General features: G+C 40.1%; 1 protein-coding gene across 2 annotated transcripts in view; it reads right to left on the reverse strand.

The window, feature by feature from the left end:
• Window positions 1-12,564, reverse strand: part of tmem135 (transmembrane protein 135) — a 556,007-nt gene that overhangs the window by 67,794 nt on the left and 475,649 nt on the right. For both annotated transcript variants that reach the window (XM_060825966.1, XM_060825965.1), the window contains exon 8: window positions 8,552-8,716. In XM_060825966.1, the coding sequence (XP_060681949.1) occupies window positions 8,552-8,716 (165 nt within the window). The remainder of the gene's footprint in view (window positions 1-8,551; window positions 8,717-12,564) is intronic.

A 12,564-nucleotide genomic window follows, 5' to 3' on the forward strand; every position in this document is an offset into this window, starting at 1 on the left:
TGATCTTAGAGTAAGATAAAAGGCCGGCACAACATCAAGGAAAAAGGGACTGTACTGGGCTGTACTGTTCTATATTTTCTATGTTCTATCTGGGAGTGATTCAAACTACCTAAAATCAACAAATTACTGGTTGCAAACAGAATCCTGTAAGACATTTCTCAAATGCATATGTGTGATGGTTTCTGGTGCAAGATAATGAGGAACCAACTAGGGATCAGGTTATTTTTCTTTTGATGCTAATTAATGAGAACCAGCTAACTAACGACATTAGTGTAAAGTAGTCTTTGAGAAATAGTGATCATAACATGATAGTATTTCACATTAAGATTGAAGACAATATGATTCATTCCTGAGGCAGGACCTTATATGCAAAGGAGATCATTATGCTATGAAAGTTAGGTTGTGATGAATTGAGAAAATTTTCAAAAGATTGGATGGTAGACAGGCTATGGCCAACTATTTAAATAAATTGTATGTAGTCTACAATAGATATACATTCCTCAAACACACACAGAACAGTGAACTAAAATTAAAGTCTGCATTAGATCAAAGGAAGTGGATAACAAGAATGCCAGAAAAACTGGCAAATCTGACAAATGGCAGTAGTTTAGAACACAACAAAGCAGGACCAAGAAATTGATAAAGAAAGGGGAAACTGAGTATTAATACAAATAAGGAACATCAAGGTGGAGTGTAAAAGATATGCAAAAAGAAAAAGATTGACGGACAAATGCAGACCCATCACAAATGGCATTAGGAGAATGTAAAGGGGAAAACAGAGAAATGTCAGAGAAACTAAACAGTTAATTCATGCCTGTCTTCACAGAAGCAGCTGCAGAAAATCTCTCAAGAATACTCGGCAATTAAGAGACTTGCGTAAATCAGGAACTGAAATAACTCAGTATTTGAAAAGCTAACCGGATTCCAGATTGATAAATCCCCTGGAGCAAATAAGGTTAACTCCAAAATGTTGGACGTGCCGAGAGAATCAGTGAGCTTACTTCCAGTTATTGTTTAAAAATTCTATAGGATCTGGAAAGGTTCCTGTGGACTGTGAAGTAGAAAATATAGACTATTATTTAAGAAAACTGGAAGAGAGAGAATGAAGAACTGTTAGTTCTAACAGACCTGTTAGTTGCCCTCAATAGTCAAGAAAATATTAGACTTTAATTCAAAGGATAGGATAATTGGATATGTGGAAAAGGATGGTAAAATTGGTCAGAGTCAACATGGATTTATGAAAGGGAAATAACAATGAATAAATTTGCAGAGTTTTCTGAGGATATTATTGTAACAATGATAAAGCAGACTCTGTGGGTCTGGTGTATTTGAATTTCCATAATGTACCACACAGGAGCTTAGTAAATAAAATAGGTGGCATGAGATTTAAGGAAATATACCACAAAGAATTGACATTTGGTTATTAGGCAGAAAGTGAGAATGAACAAGTTGGGTACTACAAGGATAAGTGCTCAGTCCATGTCTGTTATCACAAATATAAATACTCTGGCTGTTGTCAACAACTAAAATTTAAGACCATAAGATGAAAGGGCAGACGTAAGTTGTTCAGCCTATTGTGTCAGTTCCACTATTCAATAAGATCCTGGTTGATCTGATAATCAACTCCACTTTCATGCCATAATGAACTCTACAAGTTCATTACTGTCCGAAAGGAGAAAATCCTCTTCTTTGTCTGAAATGACTGACCATTTTGTGAATATGCTACTCCTTTAACAAGGTTATATTGTCCTTGTCAAGAGGGGTTTTAAAGGCATAGGTTCCAATACATGTGGCAATGTTTACCTTGAAAATGCTTAAGTGCTTTTTGAAACACTTGTACAATGAAAAGGGGTGGCCAATTCTCCCAGTTTAGGATTTTGTTTGGTTGGGTTTTAGCAAGCAATCTGTTTTGAGGCTGCTGTTCAAAGAAACTGCTCCATGCTGATCCTCTCTCTCTCTCTCTCTCTCTCTCTCTCATATTTCTCTCCTGTAAGGACCTTTGTTTGATTGTACCTTTTTGCCATAGGGGTGTTATGGAATGTTGTGGGAAATCAGAACAGCTTTTGTTAAGTTGAGTTTGTGTTGGTTGTGTTTTCAAATAGTTATGTTATTCTAAATTTAGTTTTCTTTTATTAGTGTATAAATAAATTGTTTTGTTTAAAACTGAGTGGTTAAGCCAGCTGTACCATTACTGGAATATCCACTTTAACCACCTGCTTAAAAACTAGAAAAGTTAGGGTCTGAGCTACATTCTTGAAATATGTTGAGGAGGAATGGATTGGTCCATAACACTTTGCTCTGAGATGATGCCTTCTGGTTCTAAACTCTCCCTCAAGGGAAAACAACCACTCTGCATTTAATCTGTCAAGCCCCTTAAGAATCATGTACGTTTCAATAAGATCACTTCTCATCTTTTTAAATGCCAATGATTACAGGCTCCTTCTACTCATAAAATATCCCTCCACAACTGAATTCAACCCACTTCTATCCAGTGCCTCCAAATGCCAGTTTATATTTACTTTGATAAGTGGATTAAAACTGTTCACAGTATTCCATTTAAGTCTCCTACTTTTATACTTCATTCACTTCAAAATAAAGGCAAACGGTCCATTTGCAATCTCTATTTCCCAATGAACCTGGATGCTAGCATTTTGTAATTCATGAATTCAGGCAGTGAGGGAAAGTTGTCATAGAGACTTACAAAATTCAAACAGGAAAAGACAGGGTTGATGTAGGGAGGATATTCCCAATGGTGGGTGTGTCCAGAACCAGAGGTCACAGTTTGAGGATTTGGGGTGGACCATTTAGGACAAACATGATGAGACATTTTGTCACTCTGAGTGGTGGACCTGTGGGATTCATTGCTACAGGAAGTAGTTGAAACCAAAACATTTAATGTATTCAAAGGGCAGCTGGATATAGCACTTGGGGCGAATGGGGCCAAAGATTATGGGCAGAAAGCAGGATTAGGCTATTGAGTTGGATGATCAGCCATGATCATGGTGAATGGCAGAGCAGGATTGAAGGGCTGAATGGCCACCTCTTGCTCCTATGTTTCTATGTTTTCATGTACAAGGACCCACAAATCCCTGCATGTTGCAGCTTTCTGCAGTCTCATTCCATTTAACTAATATTCAGTTCTTCAATTCTTCCTGCCAAAGGGCATAATCTCATGTATTTCCATATGACGTTCCACCTGCCAAGTTTTTGCATATTTACTAAAGATGTACCTACACCCCGAGGACTGCAGCAATTCAGAAAGGCACCTCATCATACGGACAATTAGGTTTGGAGATTAAACTTTGGCTTGGTCAGTGATGTCCACAGATCACAAATGTTCAAAAAAATCACTGCGTTGTCCTTATTGTCCCTATTACACACACTTCCTTATAGACTATTGTCACCTTTCCCCTTTTTACTCATTTGCTTAAAACTATTATACTTTTAACATCTCCCAGATACGATGAATGGTCCAGCATTTCCCAATTTTCTGTTTGGACAAAGATTAGGATACCTTAAGAAAGCAGGGAGTGTAAAACTGTCAGATTTTAAATCAGAAAAAAATACAACTATTACCACTTCCAAGCTGATGTTGAACTGTTCAAGATGGAAAACAGCCATTTTGTCTAGCCAATTGACATGTGGGATCTCATTAGTACCAAAGGCTCCTACCCTTAATGGCATCTACATTTATATGCTTATTGTCAGACAGCCAAGATTAGAAAATTTAAAATTAATGCAGAAAACTTTATTCCTTACTATAGGCTTCTTTAAACTACTTCTGGTTCTATTGTGTTGGTCTCAACAAAGCAATAAGAAACATAAGACCTCTTATTCATTTTCTTATGATCACAACCATTTGACTGTTAGCATTACCCTCGCTCGGCAATAAAGATGTTTGAAACATCTAAGATAATATTGTCTGCTGGTCGTATGATCTGTTTTTTTTAAAAGAAGTGATTTACCATTCAAACCTGCTTCATCTCCACTTAAATAATGAATATAAATCACCCAGACTATCCACTGAGACGTGTCCTAGTATGAATTACTTGATTCAATTTGAGATTTACAAAAGCACGTCTGTCTCACAAATTATTTCTGTTTCTCATTTTGTTAAGCAAAAGTCTGGGTCATTTTTCACTTAGCATCCCATATTCCACAATGGCACATCAACAACTCACTATTTAGTATGTTGAATTAATGCCTTCAAAAGAAATTTATGCTTGAAAAACAAGAAAAAAAATGAAAAGCTCTTCATTTAATTCAGACATCAGACAAAAAGGTTTGGTAACACTTCACTAATCACAATTTCAGTTTATTATGATGTCATATGTATGTTGTGAACTAATTCTTCCCCTCTGCCTTTGTAGTTTGAAACATTTGCATTTAAACTTTGCACTGACCATCCCACATGCACTTTCGAGAAAATTACATCTGTTGACAATCACTGAAGTCACAATAGTATCAATTCTGCTGCAAAATTATATTTAATTGAGAAGAAAGCATGACTTCCTATCAAAAGTGGGAGAAAGTGAGGCCTGCAGATGCTGGAAATCAGAGTTGAGAGTGTGGTGCTGGAAAAGCACAGCTGGTCAGGCAGCATCCAAGGATCAGCAGATGAAGGGCTTATGCCTGCTCCTTTTTCTATCAAAAGTGACCTGCTTAGCTTAGTTGTAAACAAAAATCACACCAAACTGTTCTACGATTATCTAACTGAAGCAAAATCTTAATCTAAAATCTTAAATTCCATTGTTAGCATTTACACCTTTGAATCAAGTGTTATAGGGCTGAAGTCTCCACATGAAGAGACTTGAGCACAGATATTCAAATTCAGTGCTAAGAGAGCATGTTGCACGACTGGAAAGGTGCCATCTTTCAGATCTGATGTTAAATAGAGGCCCTTCTGCCTGTCAAATAGATGGAAAAACCTCTCAGCATGATTTTTAAGACAAGCTGACGAGTTATACCCAGTAGCCTGGCTAATGTCCGTCCCTCAATCAGCAACACAAAGCAGATTGATCTTGTCATTATCGCATTGCTGTTTGTAGAAGCTCATGAGACATGATTTTTCACACACAAAGCTATTAACGATCCTTAATCGAGTTTCCCTTTCCAAATACATGAAATTTCCATCCTTCAGGAGTTCCTCCAACAACTTCCCCACCACCGATGTCAGGCTCACCTGTCCATAGTTCCCGAGCTTTTCCTTACCACAGTTCTTAAATAGTGGCACCTCCAGTCTTTCAGCACCTCACCTGTGACTATCAATGAACCAAATATCTCAGCAACGGGCCCAGCAATCACTTCTCTAGCTTTCCACAGAGTTCTAAGTACACCAGATCAGTTCCTCGGGATTTAATCACTTTTTTGCGATTTAGGACATATAACACATTCTCCTCTGTAATATGGGCATTTTTCAAGATGTCACCATCTATATCCACACATTTTATATCTTGCATGTCCTTCTCCACAGTATTGTTTCTCGATTTCTCACTGAGTATTGGGTGGTCTATAGTACAATCCCAATAAGGTGATCATCCCTTCCTTATTTATCAGCTCCATGCAAATAATTTACCTCGAGGTATTCCAAGGAAAATCATCCCTAGGTACAGCTGTAATTTTATCTCTTAACAAAAACGCCACTCCCCCTCCTCTCTTGCCACCCCTTCTTTCCCACCTACAGCACTCGTATCCTGGAACATTAAGCTGTCAGTCCTGTCCATCCCTGAGCCACGACTCTGTAATTACTATGAAATCCCAGTCCCATGTTCCTAACCATACCCTGAATTCATCTGCCGTCCCTGTAAGGACTCTTATATTGAAATAAACGCACTTTAACTTATCAGTACTACCTCATTCTTTGCTTTGTTCCTGCCTGTCCTGACTGTTTGACTTGTTTATTTTCCTAACTGTACCAGTCTCAGACTGATCTGTTTCCTCACTACCTCTCAGGGTCTCCTCGCCCCCAACAAACTTACTAGTTTAAATCCTCCCGAGCAAATCACCCTGTTAGTACATTAGCCCCTTTCCAATCCAGGTGCAATCCATCCTACCTGTACAGGTCACTTCTACTCCAGAGATTACAATGACCCAAAAATGTGAACCCATCTCCCCTGTACCAGTTCCTCAGCTACACATTCATCTCCTCTATCCTCCTATTCATAACCTTACTAGCTTGTGGTATTGGGTGTAATCCAGCAATTACCACCCTTGAGGACTGCTTTTTTAAATTCCTTCCCAACTTCCTATATTCTCCCTTCGGAATCTCATCTTAATTCCTCCCTATGTTGTTAATTCCAACGTGCACAACGACCTCCTGCTGGTCCCCTTCCCCTTTGTGAGTATTCTGCACTCTCTCAGAGATAACCTTGATCCTGGCAACAGGGAGACAACATACCATTTTGATTTCTCACAGTCGCCCGCAGAAACATCTGTACACATGCACCTGACTAGAGAGTGCCCTTTCACAATCGATCACTTGGAACTCTATGTATCCCTCGTTATATTAGAGCCAGTCTTGGTACCAGAAACTATGCTGTTCCTGCTACATTCCCCTGAGAGTCCATCACCCCCTACATTTTCCAAAACAGTATATTGGTTTGAGATAGCCACAGGAGACTCCTACACTACGTGCCTCCGTCTCCTACCATTCTTGGAGGAAACCCATCTACCTGACTGTATCTGCAGTTTTTCTCCCTTCCTACTGAAGTAATGAAGAGCATTGATGAGGGAAGAGCGGTAGATGTGATCTATGTGGACTTCAGTCAGGCATTGAACAAGTTTCTCCATGGGAGACTGACTAGCAAGGTTAGATCTCATGGAATACAGACAGAACTAGCCATTTGGATACAGAACTGGCTCGAAAGTAGAGGGATGATGGTGGAGGGGTGTTTTTCAGACTGGAGGCCTGTGACCAGTGGAGTGCCACAAGGATTGGTGTTGGGTCCAATGCTTTTCATCATTTGTATAAATGATTGGATGTGAGCATGGTTGGTAAGTTTGCAGATAACAGCAAAATTGGAGGTGTAATCAACAGCGAAGAAGGTTACCTCAGAGTACAATGGGATCTTGATCAGATGGGCCAACGGGCTGAGGAGTGGCAAATGGTGTTTAATTTAAATAAATGTGAGATGTTGCATTTTGGAAAGGAAAATCAAGGCAGGACTTATACATTTAATGGTAAGGTCCTGGGGATTGTTCCTGAACAAAAAGAGACCTGGAGTGTAGGTTCATAGTTCCTTGAAAGTAGAGTTAAAGTAGATGAGATAATGAAGAAGGCGCTTGGTATGCTTTCCTTTCTTGGTCAGAGTATTGAGTACAGGAATTGGGAAGTCAAGCTGCAGCTGTCCAGACATTGGCTAGGCCACATTTGGAACATTCTGTGCAATTCTGGTCTCCCTCCTTTCAAAAGTATGTTGTGAAACATGAAAGGGCTCAGAAAAGATTGACAAGCATGTTACCAGGGTTGGAGTGTTTGAGTTATAGGGAAAGGCTGAATAGTCTGGGGCTATTCTTCCTGGAGCTTCGAAGGCTAAGGGGTGAATTTATAGAGGTTTATTAAGTCATGAGGGGCATGGATAGTGTAAGTAGACAGGGTCTTTTCTCTGAGGTGGGAGGAATCCAGAACTAGAGCGCATAGGTTTAGGGTGAGAGGGGAAGATTTAAAAGGGACCTAAGGGGCAACTTTTTCATACAAAGGGGGTGCTGCGTGTATGGAATGAGCTGTCAGAGGAAGTGGTGGAGGCTGGGACAAATGAAAACATTTAAAAGGCATCTGGATGAGTATATGAATAGAAGGGGTTTAAATGGATGTGAGCCAAGTGCTGGCAAATGGAAGTAGATTAATTTAGGATATCTAGTCAGCCTGGAAGAGTTGGACCAAAGGGTTTGTTTCCATCTGTACTTCACTATGACTCTATATTATGCAAATTGGCTGCTGTGCTACTTGCATCACAGCTGCAGTTAAAAAAATACTTAACTAGTTGCAGAACACTTTGATATCTCCTGAGGTTGTTAAAGACACTAATAATGTGTTTCTCTTGAGTCTTTTTTTTAAAAGACTGGTTATCCCATTATCTTCATGGAGAATGCATAAACTTGCAATCTGTTTTTGATGTGCCTGAGCACCCAATGTATTAACTAGTTAAAATAAACTTCCAAGCTTTTCATTTCTTGGCTTATCATCTGATTTTGTTATTTTTAAATGTTGAAGTTAAATATTTCATCTAGGAGGAAGTAAGGACTGCAGATGCTGAAATTCCTGATGAAGAGTTCACGCTAGAAAAGCCGACTCTCCTGCTCCTCAGATGCTGCCTGACTGGTTGTACTTTTCCAGCATTACACTCTTCGAGTCAAATTTTTTCATAACTGATCATGCAATCGGTGTCTACTGAAACTTTGGTCTCTCACTAATGTAACGAATAGTGCCACACGTTATCTTGACTTATTCAAAAAAATATTTTTCCTATGGTCCCTTGCTTACATTGGTAGACAATGGAAATAATGCCTCTCTCGACAAAAAATAAGATTGGTAATTAAAATATTTTCTTACATTCTGTCAACAAGTTGTCTTGTCAAGGCTAGCAGAGACTTCTTGGTCTTCTTGTTTGGACCTTCTATTGCCTGGTGCTCAGTCGTGTGACTACTGGGTACACTGATGTTCCGCGGTTCAGCCGAAATTGGATGTGTTGGAATTTCTTCCTTTCCAACAATAAACCTAACATATGGGAATCAACAACATTTTTCATGAAGTAAAATGCAAACAAACAGCACTGTGAATCTTTAAATTTCCAATGTGGTGAGTCATTGCATTACTTAAAAAATACAAGTCAGGATTGCAGTTGGAAATGATTTAATCTTTACATTTAAATCCAAGGCTCCTTGATAGCTTTGTTACAAATGTATTACCATGTAACTCCCAGTCTGGTTTCAGTCAGCAATCTCAGTTCAGGGAGCAGCTGAAACACCATTTGTGGTTTTGACACCCCTAGGTTAAGGGATGGAAATCATTATTCAAGTTTCAAAATCCAGATAATTGCCTTGTGGCCCAGCTGGAAATTCTGTGTGTTAACACAGAGAGGACAGAGTAACTTGCCAGTATTCAATGCCAAGCATTACTGAAATGGTCGTGCTTCATGTGTAATGAACAACAGACATGGACATGGAATTGCTCATTCACACAAATCAAAATTTGAATACAATAAGAAAAAAAATACAAAGTTGAAGACCTCAAAACGTATTAAAGCAAAAATTAACTACTTACACAGGTCATAATTCAGAAATTAAATCAGATAAACAAAAACCTGGCAAATTTATGCTACCAATGCACAAGGAAAACACTGGTGACTTGTAATTGAAACCATCTGTAATTTACATTGACAATACCACATTTTCGACGTCAGATCATCAATGGAGTTGTGATATTCCAGATGCACCAGAGCTGACCATCTCTTGTGCTTCAGCTTTCAAACTTCAAGAAGTCATGCGTTTCTGCCATAAAGAGGGGCTATTTGTAGGCCTCATAACACAGACTGACAGTTTGGTAATGCTGGTTACCAGTCTACCTCATTATCTTCAATAAATACATCAGTCATTAATATCAATTAATAGCTATGATACAATAAAGCGATTTCTTTTAAATTTAACAAGTTGAGAGTCATAATATTTCAAAGTGCAGATATTTTATCTATACATTAGTGAAGGCAGATTCAATGGTGTCTATTTATTATTTTTAATTATTCTATTCTTTCTCATTATTCTATTTATACTCTTACCAAGATCTGAAAAAAATTACTATAGAATTTAATATTGCTTTAAAATTGAAGTTGATTTCCAACTTTTACCTTCTTCAGTTTTTACCTAAGTTCTCATGAATAATGCTATTTTGAAACACTCACAAGAGTGCCTTTTTCCGAGTCTTTACATTGCCCGTCAATGTTTTGGACTCTCTAGCATCACCACAGTCCAAGAGTACTGGTGTTATATGAGGCTCGGGTATTGGTGGTCCTCCATCGGTCTGGTATCAGACTGATCGTGTTTTTGGTGGGCCGGTGTCCCTGTTTTTTATTTTTATCTTTATTTCTTTTTTTTTGGTGAGGGTTGGCCGGTGCTGGTCTCCGGCCAGAGCCAGTTAATGGTAGTTTGCTCACTTATCACTAAAGAGTTGTAATACTTCGAGTGTTAGTGATAATGTGAATTTGGATGTCTTTTGGGCGAAGGGTTCAAATCTTTCTATGCAGAGGAATTTCATTAGGCTGTTTTTCAGGCCCAGCCACTTGCCTCGAGCGCCCATCACAAAGCCAAAGTACTTAGGTTCAGAGCCTCCCATCAATTCCGTTGTCTCAGTGTTGAGGTGTTTATATGTCTCGCCTTTCTCACGCTATGCCATATCCAGTGCTTTGCTGTCATTTTTGTACCGCTCTGTGACATAGACTACCACAATATTTTGATCTTTCTTAAACACGAGATCAGGTTTCCACAGTCTTTTGCAAATAACCTGGGCTCAACGTACAATATCCAGCCATACTTACTGACATGCTTTTGCAGCTGGTCTGCGATATTATTATGGCGTTTTATTCAAGCATTTTTGACAAATGGGCAGCATCCTGAGATGGTCTCGATTGCCGTCTCACACCTTCAGCAAGCTTTGTTTCTATTTGGTCTTCCCCTTGATAGGGTGGCTCTTGTTGGTAATAGATTACATCGCAAGAGCAAGCTGTTTATAAACTGTGAGGATTTCTGTTGGATTGCTGATTTCAGCCACGAGTTAGAGATCCTGCTGTCTCTGAAATACTGGATGCCTGTCCCTTGACATTCCAGCCTTCGTCACTTTTCAAATTCCCATCCTACATACCTGTTGGGCAGTTTCTGTCGCCCAGCATCTGCCTCCTGGAGTGCTGACATAATGGCCTGGATGTGAGTCATCAGGACCGTTTCCCCTTCGCTGCAGTTTTGGCTGCTGGTCGGAAATCTTCAATTTATTTGAGGACTTTGAGCTCGTGCAGTCCTGCAACAGTGTCTGTTTTGCATTCTCCTTTGTACTGAAAGGAGGCTTGAATTATAACATTGTTGGACATCTCTAGTGCCTCCCGTTTGTGGAGGATCATGAATAGAATTTGCACCTCCAGTTTTGGGATGGCTAGACCACCGTTCCTGTTGCTGGCATACAGGACTACATCAGTGGTATGAGGTGGAAGGTGGAGGAATTCTTTTGTGGTGTTACGGATGATCTGGGCCAGTTTTATAAGTGTGCATTGAGATGCTTCGGATAGGATCAGATGGAAATACAATCTGGGGATGACATGAGATTTTAGGATCTCCAGCCATTGCCTTGGTCGGAGAGATGCTGCCTGTATTCCTTTAACCCAGGTTTTAAGCCTCTCCTCCCATTCTCCTTCTGACACATCTGCCCACACATCGATATGGGCACCCAGGTATTTCTCTGTATCGCCTGGGAATATATAAGCTATGGATTCACTGTGCAGCTTCCAGTTATAGAAGTGGCTGTTTCAGAAGGTCTTCCTCTTAAATATAAAATGGAAGCCCTTTGTCTTCGTGATGTTAATACTGAGACCCGTATGGTCACAATATGACTGGAGCAGCCTCAGATTCCTCGCCATACCGGTGTGAGAGTCAGTCAGAAGGTCTTTGTCATCTGCAATGGCCAAAGTCGAGCAGTTGACTCTTCTGCCTCCCAGGAGCATGGCGATGTTAGCGATGTTAAATGATACTGGTGAGAGTGTGCCGCCCTACTTTACGTGGCACCTATGGGCCTACCATGGGGAACCTGATCAAATGCCTTGCTAAAATCCATGTACATCACACCCACTGTTCTACCTTCATCAACATGGGCGGCACGGTGGCACAGTAGTTAGCACTGCTGCCTCACAGTGCCAGAGACCCGGGTTCAATTCCCACCTCAGGCAACTGTCTGTGTGGAGTTTGCACATTCTCCCCGTGTCTACATGGGTTCCCTCTAGGTGTTCCAGTTTCCTCCCACAGTCCAAAAACGTACAGGTTAGGTGAATTGGCAACACTAAATTGCCAGTAGTGTTAGCTGAAGGAGCAAATGTAGGGGAATGGGTCTTCGTGGGTTTCTCTTCCGAGGGTCTGCGTGGACTTGTTGGGCCAAAGGGCCTGTTTCCACACTGTAAGTAATCCAATCCAATCAATGTTTATTGGGGTGATACTGTTACTGTTCCCTGGGTTCCCCATACCACCATGGTTGTATTGCCAGTGTAGAGATCCTTGATCCTTGATCAGACCTACAAAGGCTTTGGGATGTTGTGCTCTTTGTAAAGTTTTCACTTGTAGCTTGTGCCCAACTGAGCTGAACACTTTCGCCAGATCAACAAAGACAACTGAGAGGTCCTTGAGGTTATGTTTTGCTCCCTTAATGATGTTTTCGAGGTTGACAATGTTTTCATTACACCCGGGAGTGGCTGCTAAGAACCCCTTTTGCCTAATTTTGACTGTTTCACTGAGGCATTTTGCCATTATTTTCGTGAATATTCGGAGCAGCATCAGACCAATAGTTATCAGCCGCCTGTTGTCAATGCTTTTCAG

This window comes from Hemiscyllium ocellatum, chromosome 6 (genome assembly GCF_020745735.1).
Source record: "Hemiscyllium ocellatum isolate sHemOce1 chromosome 6, sHemOce1.pat.X.cur, whole genome shotgun sequence".
NCBI classification, from domain to species: Eukaryota; Metazoa; Chordata; class Chondrichthyes; order Orectolobiformes; family Hemiscylliidae; genus Hemiscyllium; species Hemiscyllium ocellatum.